The 23,380-nt window shown below is 36.8% G+C and overlaps 1 protein-coding gene across 3 annotated transcripts in view; it reads left to right on the plus strand.

The window, feature by feature from the left end:
- LOC149282570 (gamma-aminobutyric acid receptor subunit beta-2-like) overlaps positions 1-13,430 on the plus strand; it is a 169,883-nt gene extending 156,453 nt beyond the window's left edge. The window contains exons 6-10 of one of the 3 annotated variants that reach the window (XM_089498039.1): positions 7,637-7,774; positions 8,053-8,205; positions 11,882-12,126; positions 12,510-12,515; positions 13,083-13,430. In XM_089498039.1, the coding sequence (XP_089354165.1) occupies positions 7,637-7,774; positions 8,053-8,205; positions 11,882-12,126; positions 12,510-12,515; positions 13,083-13,430 (890 nt within the window). Of the gene's footprint in view, positions 1-7,636; positions 7,775-8,052; positions 8,206-11,881; positions 12,131-12,509; positions 12,516-13,080 lie in introns of all 3 variants that reach the window. The other 2 variants (XM_089498038.1, XM_089498040.1) reach the window with 2 other exon arrangements.
- The last annotated feature ends 9,950 nt before the right edge of the window (positions 13,431-23,380 follow it).

Raw genomic sequence — 23,380 nt, forward strand, 5'->3', positions numbered from 1 at the left:
GAATGGTGGATGCCGGCAGGGCCGGGGTTAAATTGGCCAGAGCCTCTTTAATTGCCACCTGAATCCAGGCTTGGATATCAGCAGGGGGAGCATTAGAGCCAGCAGCTGTATCAGCCATGATGTTTTTTTGATTTCTCAAATATAATATAGAGGCAAGAATAAATGTGTTAGGGATAATTATCTAAATTCCCAAATCTGAAAGCAGGGGTTAAAGTTGTGAGGCTCACTCACAGGAGAAGGATTATAGGAATTAATGGCACAGATTAAACTCAGGGCTCACCTGAAATAGAGACTGAATGTAGCTATAATACCACCAACACTAAAACACCACAGAAAAACGCGGGAAGGATATATATATATATTATATAAAAGGCACTATGCCCCCACCAAGATGGCCGCCGCAAGTTCCGAAATTAACAAAGGAACAAGCTAGGTGGAAACCATTAACAAGATGAGAAAGCTAGTGCTCTCCCAACCCCAAACGCTATACTAAAAACGAAAAAAACTAAATTGAAAACCTGTAAAAAACGGACCAAAAGGTCCGTTTTTTACAACTCAGGGCATCCAAGATGGCCGCCGAAATATCGCGAGATTAAAGATGGCGGCCGCGAGATCCAAGATGGAGACCAGAGACAGAGAAAATGACTGTTAAAGAACACAGAGATGGAGGTGAGAGCCCTGGACAGAAACAGGGAAGTCAGAGGAAAAATAATGAAGGTAAACTAGGGGAAAAAAACTACCAGGGGGAGGGAGAAAGTTCTAAATAAAACATATGTTTAGGCACAGATGAATATCTATAAATAACAATAATTTGGTAATAAAATTTAAATAATAGCAGTGCATGAAAAAGTGGGTAGCAAATGTCTCAGAAGACAAAACAGCACACAAAGATCACCCACTAGACAAATAAAAGAAATGTGACTGACCTGCGTGAGGAGCAGCAAAGGAAGAGGAGGCAGTCTTGCTGAATGGGACTTATATATGCTAGGACTGTCTCTGATTGGTTATTTGTTTACATTGTTTTTTCTCCTTTGCTGCTGTGAGGTCTAAGTAAAGGAAGATATGCAAAATATGAGCCTCCTGTCACGCTATAAAATTAGATCAGAAAATCTCCCTAAAAGGCACATGCTCCCCATTGCCCACAAGAACAGAACTGTGGGGCAGCTACTCTATATAGTGCCAGAAAATAGGAACGAAGGTGTGATATATACATAACTTGTATTGCAGCACTATTGGCCTTGTTTGCTAGATAATGGTTAAATGAGTAGAGTAACTTGAGATTGTCAGGGTGTCAGATTGTCAGAACAGCCTGTCATAATGTCTTCCAGATAATCTCAAATTACTCTGTTCATCTGAACCTTCTCTGGCAAGTCATGGTCCACACATGCCTATTGTAAAAACTGTCCTAGGTGTAATGGATGACTGGGTCTTTTTCTGGATTCATAACTGAATTGAATAGAGTCTAGCGAAGCTTTAGACACTTCACAAGTATTTGTTCTCTTATATGGAATAGATGGGAAATAAATGGTTCTATGAGCATGTAAAAAAACAGAATAGAAATAGATTTTTTCAGCCACCTTATAGGAAGACAGGTGTCCTAGAAGTAGATATAGCTTTGTTCATCATTGTATATACCGTATTTGCTCGATTATAAGACAAGGTTTTTTTCAGAGCAAATGCTCTGAAAAATACCCCTCCTCTTATAATCAAGGTCGTCTTCTAATTAGACCTCAAAATGTCCGCTGGGGCCAGGCTGCTTACCGGTGCTTTGGTCGCGAGCAGCAGGAGAACAGGAAGCTAGAAGAGTGTCACATAACTCTGCCTCCCCCCTCCTTCCTCTGGGGGCGGGGCCAGAGAAGTTGCTCACACAGCCGGGCCCCTGCAGAAGTCTTCGAGTGAGAGATCTGCAGTTCAGGTAAGGGGGTGGGGGAGGGTTTTTGTGATTAATGTGTGAAGTATGTGTGATTAATGGAATGAATGAGTATTTAAATGTTTGTGAATGAGTGTGTGTTAGTATGGATGTGTAAGGGGGGTAGTGGTGGTAGCATGGCATAGGGAGGCTGTACTCACACTCCTATCATCCCCAGGTTCCAGCATGTACTGGCTGCCTTGGCTTGATAGGAGTGTGATTGCTGTTAGCAGTTATATATATATATACCTCCAGAAATGCCTTTTAACCCCCTATATGCCACTCAGGCATATAGGGGATTAAAAGGCATATCATGGGGCAGAGTGGCATATAGGAGGGTATAAGACATTTCTGGAGGCAGTAGCATATAGAGGGTTAAAAGGCACATCATGGGGCAGAGTGGCAACCCTAGGGGTAGATGTGCATAACTGGGGGGGCAGGTTGGCAAATAAAAGGAAATAAAAAAATATATCTTTTTCTCAATCATAGCTTTTATTAAATATGAAAATATTGTTTACATGAATTAATATTTACTAGTAAAACTTTTTTTCCTATAGGCTCGTCTTATATTTAGGCTTTTTGGTTTTTTCCTAAATTAATATTTAGATTTTGGGGGGTCGTCTTATAATCAGGGTCGTCTTATAATCGAGCAAATACGGTATGTTAACCAGAATGTTTTCTGAAACAGATAAAGATTCATCAGCATATGACATTTAGAATGGTGACTCTGGAAATGTATTTTTCAGATGGATTTTTCCTAGCAACATATTACAGATAGAAGAACATATGAGAAAATATTGATTCAATAGTTTTATGAATCAGAATGTCACCTTATAGAGGTCTGGCAGAGATTCAAGCTTTATTTATAATTAAAAATGGTTGCCTTCATGCTGTCTTTATACCGTGTATTTCTGAAATGATAACTGTAGTAAATAGTAATTCCAAGTAGCGAAATGACTAAATGTTATGTGATTGTCATAGTACATCTGTTAAATAAACCAGTGCTATCAGACACTTGTTTAGGCCTTCCTATTCAATACACATGGGCATACCTAGAGTATTTGGCACCCAGAGCAGATCCAGTATGTGACAACCCCCCACTTTAAAATTAATATTGGCAAGAATATTTATTTCACAAATTTGTAAACTGTTTGTGCCACCTCTGCCCCTGAAACAGGCAGTTTGCTTGTGCCACTTCTGCCCCTGAAACAGCCTGCATGTGGCACCTTTATAAACACTTATAACATTTACTCACTCATTCATTAAAATATGTCCACGGAGATGCGGACGAAGAAAGAACTAGATTGAGGATTGAAGATAAAATAGAGAAGACAGAAAAGAAGGGAAAAGATAGAAGATGACAAAGAAGATGCAGAAGAAGATGTGGAAGCCAAAGTGGTTGGCATAGAAGATAGAGAAACATTTAGAGAGCATGAAAGAGAGTGAAAGAGAATGAGAGCGTGACCGTGTGAGAGAGTGAATGTGGGCACAAGGCAAATTTTGTTTCCAAAGTAAAAATGCCTCCAAATTTTTTGCCGATCCGAATTGGCAGGGAACGAAAATCATTGCCTGAAAATGAATGGGCTAAAAGAGAACCGAGCCATTGTTTTTGGCCTGTTTGCACATGTCTACTATGAAGAGAATTGTGACACAAAAGGGTGAATAGTGTGATTAAAGCACATTGATATGAGGGTTAATATGTTATTCCCTGTATAAAGTATAAAATCAAGATGATCTTTGGCTGAACACAGTTTAATATGTCCTTGAACCAGAAATGCTGGAAGTTTCAGAACCAAGACTGATTTTTTAATTAACCATAGAAATTATTAACAATAATTAATGTGCACGATCACGTAGACAGATATTCACATTGAATTTTATGTATTACTAAAATGTATTAAAGTGGTTAATAAACTAAATACATGATTTCATCCATTGACTAAAAGTGTCACCTCTGTATCCTCGAACCTGTTAACCCCTGCCTAAAAACGTAGTTGTGGGTTAAAACACACTATATGAACAAAAGTATTGGGACACCTGACCATTACAACAACAGGGACGTTTATGACATCATATTATAAATACATAAACTTGAATATGTAGTTGGTCCCCTCTGTGCAGCTATAACAGCTTCCACTGTTCTGGGGAGGCTTTCTACAAGACTTTGGATTTTGTTTCTCAGAGTATTTTTGTCCATTCATGCAGTAGAGCATTTGTGAGGTCAGGGACTGATGTTGGAAAAGAAGGCCTGGCTCACAATCTCCATTCCAGTTCATGCCAAAAGTGTTCAATGGGCTGGAGGTCAAGACCAGATATTTTGGGAACAGTTTGTGGAAAGCCCTTTTCTATTCCAGCATGGCTGTCCCTCTACTGGATGAATGGGCAAAAATCCCCACAGAAACACTCCAAAATTTTGTGAAAAGCCTTCCCAGAAATGTGGAGGATGCAAAAGGGGGACCAGCTTCATAGGATTGTCTTGTTTATGCAATGTCATAAAAAGTCCCTGTTGGTGTAATGGCCAGGTGTCCCAATACTCTTGTCTTGGTAGGTGGACAGAGAGGAAACAGTTATGATTTTCAGTAGGAGGAGGTGTGGAAAGGAACAAGGGAAGTTTGTAGAGATACCCAAAGGGTCAATTTACAAAATGTAACGCCATCCATGCTAAATTACAGGGGATGGTGGGTGAGGGGTATGAGGGCTTCATACCCTCCCAAAGGGCAAATTAGAATCCTCGTCTTCCCTCAGACACGGCGGAAGAACAGTGGGTGACACTTGCCACGCTCCCTCTTAATTAATATGGGTTCCTTGAGACCCGTTTTTGTTGTAGTTATTTCTTTATTTTTTAAAATGTTATTATTTTGAACCTCAACGGTGACAAGGCTATATTTGTTTAAGACAAGGTTAAATTTGTGAGCTGAAGAACTCTTCCAACTTTACATCTTGCAAGTAATTTGCAGGATTAAAATAAATAAACATGCTTTCTTCAGCTTGAACATGGCTAAACCTTTTTTACTTTATTGTTTGGAGTTATATATATTTCCTAGTAACAACAAACCGGTTTCTTTTTTTTTTTTTAAGTAGCATTTATTGAAATATTTCAAATGACGTCTTTCTTGGACAGAAAAAGGTACAGTGTGTGTAATATTGCCAAAAAAGGCATGCCCAGGCACATAATGCAATTTACCTCACGTTAAACAGCAGGCTATAAAAAATTACAGGATGGCATATTTGAAGTGACAGAGGCAGCTACATGCAAAAATACATTTTATTTAAATTCTGTTCTAAAACACAGCATGAAATATAAACTCAATGGTGTGCATCATCACATTTTTAAAACAAAGCTGAAATCAAATATCAGCTAGTGCCATATTTCAGAAGAATATATTTAGACCACTAGCATTTTCTTATTAACACAGCTGAAACCTGAAAATTAAATGCATATATGCCAGCAAATACTGTTAAAGTCTTGGCAAGTAGTACATTGCATTGTAATTTATGCAGAACTGAGCTGACCTAATTTTAGGCTGAATGTTTTGCCTTTTTTCACAAATTAAAAAAATGCCTTAACACCAAGTTTGAATAAAATATCACAGCTTTTTGATGTAAGAAACAATACCAAAATAATAACGAAATGTGTTATCTTATGACTGAAATAGTAGTTGGGTAAATATATAGTGGAATATACAGTTAGTACTTGTACACCTTTCAGTTACTGTCTGTCAGTCTGTCTATCTTGGACCAAGGAAGAATACTGCAACTCCTAGAAATGATGCTTACAAAAACACCTAACGTACGTACAATTCTGAGATATAACCTTTTCCATACAAATCATGTATGAGATATGTTGTTTCTCCTTCAAAAGAGTGGAAAGTTAAAAAATGTTTTTAAAATTCAAAACAGTAATAAAATAAAACCTAAAAAAGCCAAATAAATATAGAATTTTGATTTGTGTATGAGGATGAATGTGTGTGTGTCAAGCGGTTTAGCCTTTTGTTTTGTTCGTGTTCACAGGAAAAAGCAGAAACTTTAAATAAACTATTTTTAACTGTATATTAAGGAGGAACCTATGGCAATGCATATGCAAATGACTACTGCAAAAAATGTGCAGACATATTGTGATTGGATGACTCAGGACAAGGTGCTGCAGCAACGGGGCCTGGCGGTATTCACCCACGAGTACTTAAGGAGCTAAGTCTGGAAATAAGTGAACCTGTGTTTCTAATATTCCTAGATTCTTTTTTTCAGGAATTGTACCAGAGGATTGGAGGAGGGCAGATGTGGTTCCTATATTCAAAAATGGTTCAAACTCTGTGCCCGGAAATTATAGACCTGTGAGCTTAACTTCTGTTGCTGGGAAAGTATTTGAAGGGCTGTTTAGGGATAATATTCATTGGGAAGAACAGTGTTATTAGCAAAAATCAGCATGGTTTTTATGAAACATAGGTCATGTCAAACTAATTTTATTGCATTCTACGAAGAAGTAAGTAGAAGTGTAGATCAGGGTGTTGCAGTGGATGTAGCAGTTGCTAACGCCAGTAAGGTATTGTCATGTATAAAAAGAGGCATCAACTTGCAGGATAAAAACATAGTTTTGCCCCTTTTTAAATCAATGGTAAGGCCGCACGTTGCATATGCTGTGCAATTTTGGGCACCTATTCTGAAGAAGGATATCATAGCACTAGAAAGGGTGCAGAGACGGGCTACAAAATTAATAAAAGGAATGGAGCGCTATAGTTATGAAGAAAGGTTAACAAACTTAAATCTGTTTAGTTTAGAAAAACGGCAAATTTATTTAATTTGGTGTAGAAATGTTTAAGTGGTAGAAAAAACAATCTTCCTCCCAACCAAATTAAAAGAAAATAATACTTTTTCCATGGTCTTAAAAGTAATCCCCTGTAACTTGGAATTCATACATGGAGTCCATTGTTTTTAACTGTTCTAGTTGTGAGTTAGATTGAATATGTGCACTGATGTATTATAAAATGTGTTCCTTTCAGATCTTTGAAATTAATATAAAAATTGTATTCTAAGACAAAATCCACTTTTAAAATGGTGCATGGTCCTTTAGCTAGTGCTATCTGTTATGTTATTATATTCAAGGCCAAAAAAAATCAGCAAGATCATTTCATGTGCCACTTTTACGCGCCTCAGTTAATGAAACTTGACATGTTAAGATTATTTTCAGATAAAGTCATAAAGCTGTTTCACAATGTGCGTGTTTAACTACAAAGCCCCATTAACCTTGAAACCAGGTATCCTAACTAAATGGGCTGTATTGACCTTAAATGCATTTTTTTATATTTTACCATTACAAATAAAAAGGTAATGTGCATTTTTCAAGAAGCTTGGGAAATACACTTTACAACAAAAAGTAAGAGTGCTGATGTTTGGGACAATCTAACACAATCTACTTAAAAGAGATGTATGTTATCCCAAAAGGGAATTTCATGAATAATGAAACAAATTTACAGGAAAAAGGAACCTTACTAATGGATCGCAAGTAACCGCTGTTCTGTTCACTTACATAACTAGTTTATGCAGAAAAATGTGTACATCAGCATTGATGGAAACTTTTAGATGTATTTTTATTTTAAAAAAATAATAAAATGGGTTTTTATTAGCATATCAAACCATGTGCTTGTCACTGTTTTTTTTTAATTAAATTTAATTATCTCCATATAGTCATTATCAGCAGATGTCCATAATGTATTTTTGCATTTATTTTAGATGGCTATACTACAGACGACATTGAGTTTTACTGGCGTGGAAATGACCATGCAGTTACGGGAGTGGATAGGATTGAATTACCACAGTTCTCAATTGTGGATTACAAGCTTTTATCAAAGAATGTGGTTTTCTCTACAGGTATGTATAATTTAATCCTAGGAACATTAACTCTTTTTATAAAATAATGACATGATTTTTTAATTTAAAGTTATTTCTTTCAGCTGAAAAAACCCCAATGTCATGTGGGATTATGTAGGTGGAATTAAGATGTAAAAAGCCAAGTATTGGAACTTGGTATGCCTGTTTTCCATTGAAAACATATACCATTTTAAATACCCTGTTAGATACCACTAAGTATGATCAAGTTGGAACAATATAATATTTCATAGTGATAATGCTATACTTGCTTATTTCAGGTTCCTATCCAAGGTTATCTCTCAGTTTTAAATTAAAAAGGAACATTGGCTACTTCATATTGCAGACATACATGCCTTCAATTTTGATCACTATTCTGTCATGGGTTTCTTTCTGGATCAACTATGATGCTTCTGCTGCCCGTGTTGCTTTAGGTAAGTGTGAACCTACAATATAGAAAAAAGACATATACATATAAGTCACTCTAATAATAGAAGCCATAAACACCATAAACAAAGCCATAAACAAAAATATGTGGTGTTGATGGAATTGACATTGAATGCTTAGTAATATTTGTAAAAATGTGTATGCGGCTTTAGTTAATGTTCATAAGTCTCCTTCTGAAATCTCTCTAGTGGCTTTATCTACTCCTCTATCCATCTCTATTAAGAAAATACTAAGAATTTATGAATTACTCCCATGTTTGTAGGGAGCTGATAGGACATTTTGAGAGAGCTGATTTCCAGAATCCTGACAGCCCCTCATTTATAGAATATTATCTAAACAGATTGTCTGTTAATAGCTAACATATAAGTCACTCAATTAGTTTATCTAATTTTTACATAATTAAATAAGAGATACATATAATGATTGACAGGAATGCCCATTAACCATGGAAAGGTCGTGTGTACGTTTCTGTTGTTCAGCTTTGATTGTTTCATTGATTTTAACCATTTTGTTTGGTGGAGAAACCCTAAAATGTTATACTGTACGAATGCTGATGTCATATACTAGCTCTTTGCAGATGTTTTTCTCTGGGCAGAAATAACCAGAGTTAGCAGGGTGTCACGTTTCACCATGCGCTAGCTGGACTTGTTCAAACTTTGTTGTTCATTTTCATTTGCCGACCACTAGTGGCCGCCCTGGCCATTCTGGACCTCTCTGACTAATTATCAGGTCCAGCTGCAGGGGCTTACCTGATCAAGTCAGCCTTGATAAACCTGCCCAGCCCTGCAGTCTGGGCCTTGACATTAATGTTTGAGGACTACCTGTTTGGTTCCTGCCTTGTTCCAGAACCAGCCTTGTTCCAGAACCAGCCTTGTTCCAGAACCTGCCTTGTTCCAGAACCTGCCTTGTTCCAGAACCTGCCTTGTTCCAGAACCTGCCTTGTTCCAGAACCTGCCTTGTTCCAGAACCTGCCTTGTTCCAGAACCTGCCGTGTGCCCAGCAAGTGGGCTTATCTGCCGTGTGCCCCGCAAGTGGGCTTATCTGCCGTGTGCCCCGCAAGTGGGCTTATCTGCCGTGTGCCCCGCAAGTGGGCTTATCTGCCGTGTGCCCCGCAAGTGGGCTTATCTGCCGTGTGCCCCGCAAGTGGGCTTATCTGCCGTGTGCCCCGCAAGTGGGCTTATCTGCCGTGTGCCCCGCAAGAGGGCTTATCTGCCGTGTGCCCCGCAAGTGGGCTTCCTGCCAAGTCGAGTGACTTTTTGTATATATTGATGTACCATCGCATTCAATACAACTCTAAATCCAGATCTGTTGTCTGTGGTTTATTCCTGCGCCTGTCTGTAACAACCCCAGACCATAATGCATCGTGAGGTACAGACAGAGCCCCTCGTATCCCCTGCACCTGGGCTCCTTATCAACCTGTGTTCCCAGCTCGTGACAGAATGTCAAGGCCCATACAAGGAGTTCGCGGGGATACCTGCAGTGCTGGAATTGTTGGCAGAATGTGTACTCCACCTATGCAAGTCGGTAAGGACTGTGTTGGAAGCCGATTGCGTGGACACAAAAACCAAGACCCAGACACCAAGAAAGAAGGCTGCTAAGAGCTTTAAGCGAGAGCCGCTCACAAAAAAAGAAATACAAAGGAGACAAGAGGACGACTTATGCTTTTATTGCGGAGGGACTGGCCACAGGATTACATATTGTCCGCACAGACCAGTCAAGCCATCTGCAACCCACCTGGAGAAACCCCATGCCCCAGACCCTGCACATGACGCCAGCAACGTCACAGAGCAGGAGCATACCCTGTCACATCCACAAACAGGTGATGCAGGGGTTAACCAGTCCTCGGCACCTGTGACTCCTACGCCCTCCATCACGATGTCAGAAGACCTCCAGACCTTGTCTGACACCCCCGAGTGGCCCTATATGGACAGTGCGTCATCTGATGCAGAGGTCATGGACACATCCATGGAGATCAACCCCCCCGGCTGTTTGTGCAGTCAGAAGCACCACTCCTACCACTCACAGGAGTAGAAGTAGGACAAGACAAGCACATACCGGGACTTTCGCATCTGTCTATCCAACCCACCTCGGCACAACAGAACCACTGCCATCAGACCTCGTAGTGACTTCCAACGGCAATGTAATATGTCGTGTAGATCTGGAAGCGTATGAGAAAGCACTACGTGCTAGAGAGGAGGAGGAGAAGAAGAAGAAGAAAAAGACGTCACACCGCAGACGGTGAGACCACCGTTCCATGGTACCGTAAGCATCCGGAGGCTGCTCCTTGCGGTGGGGGTATGTCACGTTTCACCATGCGCTAGCTGGACTTGTTCAAACTTTGTTGTTCATTTTCATTTGCCGACCACTAGTGGCCGCCCTGGCCATTCTGGACCTCTCTGACTAATTATCAGGTCCAGCTGCAGGGGCTTACCTGATCAAGTCAGCCTTGATAAACCTGCCCAGCCCTGCAGTCTGGGCCTTGACATTAATGTTTGAGGACTACCTGCCTTGTTCCAGAACCTGCCTTGTTCCAGAACCTGCCTTGTTCCAGAACCTGCCGTGTGCCCCGCAAGTGGGCTTATCTGCCGTGTGCCCCGCAAGTGGGCTTATCTGCCGTGTGCCCCGCAAGTGGGCTTATCTGCCGTGTGCCCCGCAAGTGGGCTTATCTGCCGTGTGCCCCGCAAGTGGGCTTATCTGCCGTGTGCCCCGCAAGAGGGCTTATCTGCCGTGTGCCCCGCAAGTGGGCTTCCTGCCAAGTCGAGTGACTTTTTGTATATATTGATGTACCATCGCATTCAATACAACTCTTAATCCAGATCTGTTGTCTGTGGTTTATTCCTGCGCCTGTCTGTAACAACCCCAGACCATAATGCATCGTGAGGTACAGACAGAGCCCCTCGTATCCCCTGCACCTGGGCTCCTTATCAACCTGTGTTCCCAGCTCGTGACACAGGGTTGTGGTTAAGAACTCGTCATTGAAACAAGTCGTGCTACATGTTTTATACCTGCTACATAAACAGTTAATATATATTTTTTAAATGTAATGAAGGTTATAAAATGATCTTAAAAGAAACATTAGTTATGTATTTGGTTACTATGTCACGATTCCTAGTTTAGTTCCTATTCTGTATCTGGTCTAGCTGCCTTTTTCTGTTTCCCAAATGCTAATTTCAGAATTTAAGGAAAATTAAATGTTAAGACCTGATTTCACATTTTTAACGAGCAAATCTTGCTATCCTTTAAATGCTTTTCCTATTGTCCTATGGTTGTTAAGAATATGTATGTAATATGTATAGCAAAAAGGAACATAAATAATAACATTAGAATTTATTTCACTGGAATACACTCCTTTCAATAATCCACTGCTATTTGAGACCTAAAAGCATATTTAAGATCAGAACACAGCACCAGTTGTGCCACACATGATGCACCATCTTGTAATTATTGATATGGCAAATGGTGTGTTAAACATATTTACGCAAGCCATGTTTCATCACAAAATTGGTGGCACAAACGATGTAAGAGTCAACTCCTAAAAAAGCATATAATCAAAAAGATATGTTTGGAGTTGATTTTTTTAGTCATTATTTTAGGAAGCATGTAAATGATTATAATAATGAATTGTATATCTCAATGCAAATATTGTTGTTTTTTTTTTTGTAGGAATCACAACTGTTCTGACAATGACAACCATCAACACTCACCTTCGAGAAACACTGCCAAAAATCCCCTATGTGAAAGCTATCGATATGTACCTCATGGGGTGCTTTGTATTTGTGTTTATGGCTTTGTTGGAATATGCTTTGGTCAACTACATATTTTTTGGTAGGGGGCCACAGCGGCAAAAGAGAGCAGCAGAAAGAGCTGCAATTGCCAATAATGAGCAGATGCGAATCGAAATTAATAAGGTACGTTATATACTTCTATATTCAAGAGATTAAACCAACATCCGACTTATGCTCATGAAATATAATTGTATTTCAAAGTGAACTACTGAAAAGGTGCCCTGGTATGGGGATAGCATTTGGAGTAAATTTCAGCCTTCATAACTAGGAATGAAGACAACACAAGACCTCTATCTCCCTAATGTACACAATAAAACATACATTTTATTCAAATAATTAGCATAATAGGGGACACTAGCAGATTATGTTCTTTAAGACATTTTTAGATTGTAAGCTTGCGTGCAGGGCAATCGGTTGATGCCAGAGGAGGCAGACAACCAATAGAGTCGCTTGCACGGTCCTTTAACTCCTGATGGGGAACTTGGACTGTTTCTCCGCTCCAAGAGTTAAAGGTCTTTAACGCCTAACAGTGAACCTACGGATTTCCACTCCTGTTATCTACGCAGCATTGCAGGGGTTGATGCCAGAGGAAGCCCCTGCAGGCGACCAGGCAAGTCGTTCGCCCGACCCTTTAACTCCTGACAGCGAACCTACGGATTTCCGCTCCCGTTAACCCCTGCGATGCTGCGTAGATAAGGTAGGTTAGATGGGGAAGGGATCAGGGAGATTAGTAAACGAAGACAAACATGAACACGAAGATTCTTCATGTTGTGTGTCTTCGTATACGTTTGCTGCCACCATGTTCGTATGTTCGGTATTCGGGCAGAACAACGAAAAATTAGTGCATTCTTATGTAGTACCTTGAACAGGGAAAGAGAACAAAACTATTTTCCATTGGATAACACAGAATAAGTCTACTTGATCTTTAGTGTGGCTATTTAGACCTACTTCAATATGGCACCAGCCATTGTCTTCATTGTAAGTTTATGTTAAAAAAAATGTATTCATGTGAATCTTAATGAATAACAATAAGCCATTTAATTACCCTTGCAAAAATAACAAAATTTCCTATTTCATAGATGGATCCACACGAAAATATTTTATTAAGCACACTTGAAATTAAAAACGAAATGGCAGCATCAGAAGCTGTAATGGGCCTTGGGGATCCAAGAAGCACTATGTTGGCTTATGATACATCCACTATCCAATATCGGAAAGCTGGCTTACCCAGGCACAGCTTTGGAAGGAATGCTTTGGAACGACATGTGGTTCAGAAGAAAAGCAGACTACGAAGACGTGCATCCCAACTGAAAATAAACATACCAGACTTGACTGATGTAAACGCCATAGACAGATGGTCACGCATGATCTTTCCAGTGGTTTTTTCATTCTTCAATATTGTCTACTGGCTCTATTATGTGAACTAAGACTAAAAGCCATAAGTAGACAAAAACTTTATTTCTGTTCAGTTTAAGTGTGAAACGAGAAGTGGCGTTTAGAGAAATATATTCAGGAAACAGGTTATATTAAAACACCTTAGTTGCTGGTAATCTCCGCTGTGTATGTTGTAGAACACCCTTCATTATTTTCCCATTTCAAATTCTGGCTCTTTGTTCCGTCTACTTTATAAATATTCAGATTACTTTTATATAGTTGAGAATGTTTTCCATATGTACATGAATATGAATATAAAACAAACAGCCATCTTAATTCTTATTTTCATCAGTGCCTGCAAGTAGAAGTAGGAATTTTACCCCCAGCAGCAAAGCACCTCCAGGACTTTTTGCAAAGGAGTAAAAAAATCAGGGCTACTAGGTGATACCTTTATGTGGAGTTTAAACAACAAAGGGAGCTTAATAATTAGGGCATACATTAAAAGATCAGTGAGCATCCAGTACCTTAAATGAATTAGTGTTGGGAGAGTAATAAAAGGAGTGAGGATAATAAATAACTAATGAGCACTGTGGAGCGAAAGAGAGAAAACCAGGAGAAAAGCTCCGTTTGAACCACTTTTTCACTGCCACGTAAAAAGGTTCTAGTAAATTACTATATAATTAAAATTTCAGTATTAGAAGAAACATTTTCCAAGGAAAATCTTGAATACCTATGTGTACCTAGTTTGTACATTTGCAAGAATTTTTTTTTATTATTATTAACCACTTTAGTAACAACGCATCACTGTTTTTATTATGTAGCCTGGAATGGAACTTCTACATATGGGCTTGAATAATGTTGCGCCTGTCATCATACTCTTATCACCATGCAAGTGAGACATGTAATTGCACTTTTCACATCTCTTTATTTTATCAAAAATTATGAGTTATGCTTTCAAAAAATATATACCCACATCCCTAATTTTAACTACTGTCAAAATGACAGTGTTTATTTATAGTATTGTGGCATATAGGAGGGTCTTATTGTAATACAGTTTCAGCAGTATCAAATATATTATTGTGAAAATAAACTTTTGCAAGAAGAAATTATGGCAATTTATAATTAAGGGCTGGGTTTAGTAAATGCAAATCCATTTACCAGGGTAATCAGATACAGCTAAATGTGTTGCAATAAATGAGCTTTTGGATTTAAAGACAAATAGCTTTTTCTAAAATTATTCAAGCCTGAGTTAAAAGTTGAATTTTTTTGTTGCCTTCCCAATGCATTTGAATTAACACGATAGCGGATGGTTGCGTTTATGTTACTGTCCTTTGCACCTTACCTGTCTATTTCCTTTGGCCATCAGATATGGAGATTAAAAAAAAAAAGTTAAGTAAAATAGATATAATCAGGTATTGATTGAATCCGGTGTCATTTTCATTTATGATGTATTCTATGTTTTAAGCATATCCTGTATCCTAAAATACAAGGCTTATATAAAGTGGGAAATAATGATAAACACATCAAAGGCAAACCAAAAAAATGGCCCTTCTAGAATTATATGACATCTGCTCACAGCAGACATTTTATCATCTGTTGGATACTATATTAAGTTATGTAAACATATCACACATTTTCTAAAACAAAATCAAACTTGGATATGATTAATTATTTAGTATTTTATAACAAACCAAATGTGATCTAAAAATATGATTGTTTTCTAACATCATTGGTGCAAATTAACTGTTAATTATTTTTGAAAACACATATGAAAAAATACATTCATATTGCAAGTAAATTGAGGAAACTTTGCAGCTGTTGCAGAATTACCCCTTACGAAAAATTACTGCAGTTTTTTCTGAAGTAATACTGCAGTTTTTTGGACATGAAAAAACTGCAATACTGCACTTTTACTGCAGTATTACTGCACATTTACTGCACTTTTTTTATATACTGAAAACCTACAGTTGTACTTCAAAGTACTGTAGCTTTATTGCATTTAAATTAAATGTGCAGTAATACTGCAGTAAAAGTGCAGTATTGCTGTTTTTTCATGTCCAAAAAACTGCAGTATTACTTCAGAAAAACTGCAGTATTTTTTTTGTAAGGGACAGAGTTGGTTGATTTATTACAATGAAAACATTAAGGACATTGTTGTGTCCCAACAGTTGAAGATCTACATGTTGACCATCCCTTACATTAGATGGGTTCCTAGGTTCCAGAAAGATCTAAGGGCTAGACTGCACTGTGCAGGATGACTTGACCACATGATGACATATATTTCAGTGTCCATTTAGGGCTGGTCACCAAAACACTCTGGGCTTGAGTATAGCACATGGTCATGTGTAATAAGCAGACAGCCCCATGCCTGTGATTCACAGGCTGCAGGCTTAAAATGAACGACTGTCACCGCCAGTCCAAGTAATTATAGATACGATATAGCACATTGCATTAGTAATATGTATGGGTGCAATCTTATTTAGTTGCAAATTCAACAATAAAACTCCTGCATCCTTATATATGTACAAACTTACCAACTTACCTACATCATCATACCAAGCTCCTTTGAAAACGGCTTCCTACCCCAAACACAATTTTTGAAAGCGATGGCTATAGTTATGTTAAGAGGACATAGCAAATGTGCAAAATATGGTTAAAAACAGGCAGGGACTGGGCAGGGCTAGGCACCCCTGATGCCACATTGGAGGCAACCCCAGAGCTCAGTGTTCCTCTCTAATACCTGTAATCCAGATTTATGGTAACCAAGGTACCTGTAGATCCATCCACATTAAAACATTACAATATCATGTTGTGGTCTTTCCATAGAATGCTCTGAATTTGCCCCTTTTACACATGTGCAATGACATCTCCTATATTGAGCATGTGCATTTACCAGTAGCCCTGAGACCTGTTCCTTTACAATTAAACATTTCTGATTATAGGCCAAATTTAGGAATGCAATTATTTTATTCAAATAATTTGTAAACGAAATATTTCATTCAGATTATTTTTAAATTGACGGTCTTGTTTTTTGATATAAGAAATGTTTAGCAAACTGTTTGGGCAATAATCCTGTGTATTCTTCTATTTATGCACATTAAGCATCTAACATACAACAGACGGGTATGTTACATGAACGTTCTACTGCTGCTTCATATCCGACACGTTTGATGTTTTTCATTATTAATTACTTGTCATATAAAATATGGTATATAATCGATTGGGGATTGTAGCTTTCAGATTTGCTTTTCTAAATGGTAGTGCCTGTTTCATATCTGGTTTTATAAAAATATCATTATCAACATCATACATGACTAAATTATATTGTTATAATGCTTGATAGCTTAGTGTTCATGGAAAGCATGTAAATAAACTGTACAGCAGAATGTAGAACTAGAGTAACCATTAAAACAGAATGTAAACTCATCTATAGAATGTAACCAAGTGCCATATTCATCAGCTTTGCTTTGTCGTGAATTGAGATAAGGAACTGTATCAGCTCCTTATATACAGCATGCTAATGAAAACAAATGAGCTGTAGGAAGTACATGTACAACACATGTATCATTATGCATGAATTGTCACAGTGAACATGATTATAGTTTTGTAATTGCCAAGTTATACTCAAGTTATAGTCCTGGGTTACCAAGGCCTTGAATTCATTACTTGTATTTTCATTCATTTTCGAAAATTTTGTTTCTGTCATCAAAGATAATATTAATGGCTACATGCGTAAATATTGTATATTAAAACATAAAGCATGCCTTACGTTCTTCCTATGTTGTAATCATGGTAAAACTTAGAAATTGTACAATTGTACAATGTTCCTGGGACCATTGATCTGATTCTCTACATCACAAATATTTTTTTTCTGTCCGAAGGGCTGGATTTATTTCCAAGCACATTTAGCATTTGCTTTGAGGATATTTTTCTAGGGAGCCAGGGAGGGGGAAATAGGGATAATCTCTTTATAAATGATGCTTTATAAATGAACTATACAGTTGTGTCCGAGCATTACCCATCTAAATTGTGCGTACAAGTGCAAATTGTGCAAATCCAGCCTTATTAGCAAGGAAAGTTTACAAAAGTAAACAAAAGAAAAGTTATATTAGATTAACCCCTTCAAGACCGGGACGTACCTGGTACTTCCTGGTCAAAGGTCACCGCCAGACCGGGACGTACAAGGTACGTCATCGATGATGCGCGATCCAGCGTCGCTATGAATGCTGGGATCACGAGGGGTGGCTGCTGCTGACCGCTGGGTGTCCCCAGCAATCCGTAGCAGCCACCCCCCCTCAATTTCGTGCACGTGATCGCTTTGAAGCGAATCACGAGCACGGAATTAAAATATTTTAAAAAAAAAAGCGGTCTTCAAGGGAAGACGCAGTACAAGAATGCCGGTCCTGAAGGGGTTAAGTTAGGCCTTATAAAGTTAATCGTATAATAACATGATGTGAATGATATAAAAAAAATCAAAAAATGTGCATTCATTTTTTAAAAGTGAACAGATTTAAAATGTAGTGTACTGGCAAAACAGTTTAATCAGGGATAAATGCAAAACAAAAATGTATTTCATGAGTGTTTGTTCATGTATTATCTCATTGTGCAAAACATTTTACAACGTGACAATCCAGCAAATAAGGTGTTTGTGTATGTTATGAGATCAGTGTCAAGAGTATAATGGCATTAACGCTGGCTGGGTTTGCAATACACAGAGCAGCAATGTGCTGAAGACCGTTTCAGATATAGAGTTTAATTTTGAATTAATTTATGGCACAGCTTTAAAAGAAATCTTCAAGATGAGTCTGTAAATACATACTGTAAATGACTACTAGCAAGTATGACGATATGCATTACCATGTGTCTGTGTCTTCATAATAATTGTTTTGTTTATATTTAATTCAAATGCAGGGTATTATTGGGCAAATAATTTTGAAATGTCTATCAATAATTCCTGCTCAATTTTAGATTATATATAATTGTAGAGCTGGTGAGATTTTAGGGGGAAGAAGGTTGAGCAACAACCTTTTCACAATAGATTTTGCTTCCCTCTAGATACTTAAAGTGAATATTTTTTTCACCAGATCTATGTCATTTAAGACAAAAAGCACAATGTAAATGACACATTGGATTGCTAGACTATGGAATAACAGTGAATTTTTTATTTTTATGAGACAGTAATCCCATTGACCAGTCATAATTTCTACAATGTTCTAGAGGCTAAAATTTAGTGTCATATTTCGATTATGTTCCAATACTTGAAATTTAGCTAGATAAATAATATACATATCTTAAATTGTATATGTATTTAAAAGTTGGATCACAGGAATAAGCTAATACCAATTTTTATAGTGCAATTAATATTAAAACATTTTTAGTTTTGTGATATTAAAACAAGCAAAAACATATATTTATTGTCTTGTAACTGAGCATTTAAAGCCTATTAAAAGAAAAGGTGTACCTCAGTACAGTAGTAAACTCTCCTGCATCATAAATTAGATTAGTCTCATTGTTGCTTATCTATTTACAATTTTTTATAATAATACTGATAATCAGTGAAATAAACAATACATAACACTTCTTAAATTACAAAAGAAGCAAAAACTTTACATTTTTAGAAATAGAATGAACAAATTTAACTCATGCAGATACACTGTAATTGTAGTGATAAATACCATTTTGCTATATTTATATATATCATATGATGTGAACATCCATTAAACATACAGTTTGTAAATAATATCAAATTTCTTAAACATTTTTAAGTCTGATTTGTACTTAATGGCAAGGCAAAATGATACTAAACTACAGTTATGGTTAAAGTGTTCTAGCATACTTGTAAATATTAAAACTGCTTTAATTTATTTGATAACTTACTCACTACTGTTAGTAATTTTAGCACTCCTTGGATCATTACATTTTTTTAAATTATTTTTGTGGGCTTAAATGTCCTATGTTAAAGAGTATGAGCAGAACATAAAACCTTCTTTAACATGAAAGTAAGGTTTGTTTTAAAAAACATTCATTTGTTCCATAAATGTCAGTATATAATTAGGGTAACACAAAAAGAAAATCCCACCCCATTTAGTAAGATGTGTATATATATATATATATATATATATATATATATATATATATATATATATATATGTGAAAATGTTTAGGCAGGTGTGAAAAAATGAAGAATGATTAGGAATGATTCCAAAAATAGATATGTTAATAGTTTTTTTTAACATTTAACAACATTTAAAGTAAAACAGAACAAAAAATACAAATAAAATTAATATTTGTTGTGACCACCCTTTGCCTTCAAAACAGCATCAATTCTTCTAGGCACACTTGCACACTGTTTTTTTGTGGAACATGGCAGGTAGGTTGTTTCAAACATCTTGGAGAACTAACTCATGTTATCACAGACAGACTCAATGTTGTTTAGGGCCTTGTAGGACTCCTCGTTCTTCTATATGCTGAAGATGAGATGCCTCCTTGGTGGTATTGCATGATTGATAATTATCTGCCTGTACTTAAAGACCATTAATGCTAACCAAATCCCTAGCTCTATTTGCAGACATACTTCCTCAAACTTGCAAGGTACCTTCACAATGCTTTACTGTTGACTGCAAAAACTCATTTGTGTACTGCTCTCCAGCCCTTTGGGGAACCAACATTTGTCTGCTCCCCAGTTCCTGTGTTTTTGTGAATAGTTGAGTGGATATACTTTGTTTCGATGTTGTAGGTATGGCTTTTTGGCCCAAGTCTTCCATGAAGTAACTTTTAACCAGACTCCTCTGGACAGTAGATGGGAGTAACAGGGTCCCACTGTTTTCTGCCAACGCTGAGCTGATGGCACTCCTGAGCATCTTACGATTGCAAAGGAAAGTAAGCATGATGTGTCTTTCATCTGCTGTAGTAACTTTTCTTTGCCGGTCCTCGACATTGCTGTTTCATATGTTTCTTCAAAAGTGCTTGGACAGAACACCTGCACCCCTGTCTGTCTTTAAATTTCTGCCTGGGAGAAACATTGCTGATGCAGTATAACTACTTTGTTTCTTCTTGTTGTCTTGCCATTGTGTTTGACACTTGACTTTAAGTCTTCAGCAACCTCATCTTAGTTAATTTGGCTGTCACTCATTAAGTTTTATTCCTCCTACATAGTTGTTTCTGTTTCAGTTAATAATTTAGTCTCAACCTATATACTAAATTGATGTTTACTAGAACCTGCTTGGTATAATTGTTTAATTATACACCTAACTATACGCCTACAAAATCCCTGACTTTATGCAAGTGTACCTAGAAGAATTGCTGCTTTTGTGAAGGCAAACACCGGTCAAAATGTATTTGATTAAGATTTTGTTAAATGATACAAATATCATTCATCATATCATGTCTATTTTTGAAAGCATTCTTATGTCACAGCATTTTTTCACACCTGCCTAAAACATTTGAACAGTACAGTGTATATGCGATGTACGTATTTATGTACGTATATACTGATTGTAGAACCACAACCTGCAAAAAGTAATTGAGACCAAAAAGCTCAGATTTTGGGTAGATTTTTTTTAGACTAAAAATGCTTAATACTGATTTTTTTTGTTATATTTGTTGAGTCATTTAATTTGGGGGTTACTCGATTTTCTCATCCCATATTGCATTGCTTATTTTATTTTAAATATTACCAGGATGTAAAACAGATCTAATATGTATATTTGCTTCTCAGTGCAAAGTGGATTTTGTATTCACATTTACAATGACTGAAGATAAATTCCCAAATGGTGTGAGATATATGTAATATTCAGATTATATGAGTGTATTATACGGAGAAACATTTTTATTTTTAAATATATATATATATATACATTATATATACTGGTCTAAAACAACTATATTGGATTAAATGTTTTCCTTTACGTCATGCCAGCAAAAAATAATAATAAAAAAAAAGATTGTATATATATATTTATATATATATATATATATATATATATATACACACAATCATAGTGTTTACGTGCACAGCTAAAGCAATAGTTAACAATCTTCAAACATCATTAGGGAGATTTTTGTTAATATTAAAGTGGGCTTCCATATTCAAGAACAAATAGATTAAGTTAATTTTTAATTTCATTTTCATGATATTCTCAAATCAGAATATTTTAAATGATGTAAAATGTTATAAATATTGTATAAGTTAATATAAACTAAATAATTTGAATAAAGTTGACCCTTTTCAAATTGTTGGAAAAAATAAACTGTTTTAAATCAAAATATTTCCTCACAAATATATTTTTTGGTACGGTATGAATAAAAAACTTAGGAAACATGACAACTTCTTCCTGACTACAAACATACTGTTACCACAGTATATTTAAGAAAACATATCTAAATTAATTACATATTTAATATGGGATATAAAATAATGAAATTGATCCTACACAAAAATTATCTAGATTAAACACATTTAATTGTTTAAATGCACTTTAACAAGATGCGGGGTATATAAATCTTTAAAAAAACACTATAATGTTATATAAGAAGCATGTTTTCTCATTGGCCAGCAATAAAGCTCATTGTTTCTTGCCTTTCCAAAGTAGTGATAATAATATTTTCTATGGAAAATGTTATATTGCCAAATCACATTAATGCTTTTATGTGCAAAAGGTAAATAGTTATCATAATAATTACTTCCCAATTAAATATTTTTTATAAATTTACATCAAGTATGTAAATCCTAACCATGTTTTTCTGTAATTTCTTTTTATTAATTTCTTGGATTTGTTTTACATCCACATTGCTTTCTTACAGTAGTATTCATCAGCCTTGACTACATTTTAGCAATCCATATATGCACATAATGCACATATTGTGATGGATTGGTACTGCAAAATACTAAAGGAAACTAGATGTAGTCTTCAGACTGCCATCCTCATCTTGAAAAATGAGGAAGTAAAAGGATGATTGTAAATGAGCATTGCATAAAAGATATTTTCTTGAATTTATTGCAGACAGTTGCAGCATGTAAATATATAACAATGTTGCCTAGTGTGTAATTCTTGAATTCAGAAATATAAATAAAGAAATAACTCCATATATTTGTTTTGCCTTTGATTTTGATTAAGAAGTTCTCATAAAAAAACAAACAAAAAGAAAAGTACGTGGACGCCTGACTTTCACATCTATATGAATTTGTGACATCCCATTCAAAAACCATGGACATTAATATGCAGTTACCATATAACAGCCTCTATTCTTCTAGGAAGGCTTTTCACAAAACTTTGGATGGTGTCTGTGGGAATTCTTGCCCATTCAGGGTCAGACACTGATGTTGAAGGATATGACCTAGCTCGCAATCTGTGTTCCAATTCATCCCAAAGGTGTTAAATAGGGTTAAGGTCAGGGATCTCATTAAACCATGTCTTTATGGGTCTTGCTTTGTACACAGGGGCACAGGCATGCTAGAACAGGAAAGGACCTTCCCAGAACTCATGCCACAAAATGTCTTTGTTTGCTGTAGCATTAACATTATCCTTCACTGGAACTAAGGGCCTAGCCCGAGACCATTATCACTCCTCCGCCAAACTTTAGATTAGCCACTATGCATTCTGATAGGTAGTGTTCTCCTGGCACCCACCAAACCCAGATTCGTCCATCAGACTTCCAGATAGTAAAGCATTATTCACTACAGAGAACGTGAAGCATGATCACTCCAGAAAACACGCCTCGACTGCTCCAGAATCAAGTGGTGTTGTGCTTTATAGTACTCCAGCTTATGGTTGCAATTGAACATTGTGATCTTCAGCTTGTGTGCAGTTGCTCGGCCATGGAACTCCATTTCATGAAACTCCTGACTCACAGTGCTTGTGCTAACGTTGCTTCCGGAGGCAGAATGATTCTACAGAAGACAGGCAATATTTATGCACTAAACGGTTCAACACTCGGCCACACACTCATAGAGCGGGGCTGCTGAGTGCTTAGTTGCGAAACTGTTGTTATTTTTAGATGCTTC

Source organism: Sceloporus occidentalis, unplaced genomic scaffold (assembly GCF_023333645.1).
Source record: "Sceloporus occidentalis isolate IW3139 unplaced genomic scaffold, rSceOcc1.0.p SCAF_112, whole genome shotgun sequence".
Taxonomy (NCBI): domain Eukaryota; kingdom Metazoa; phylum Chordata; class Lepidosauria; order Squamata; family Phrynosomatidae; genus Sceloporus; species Sceloporus occidentalis.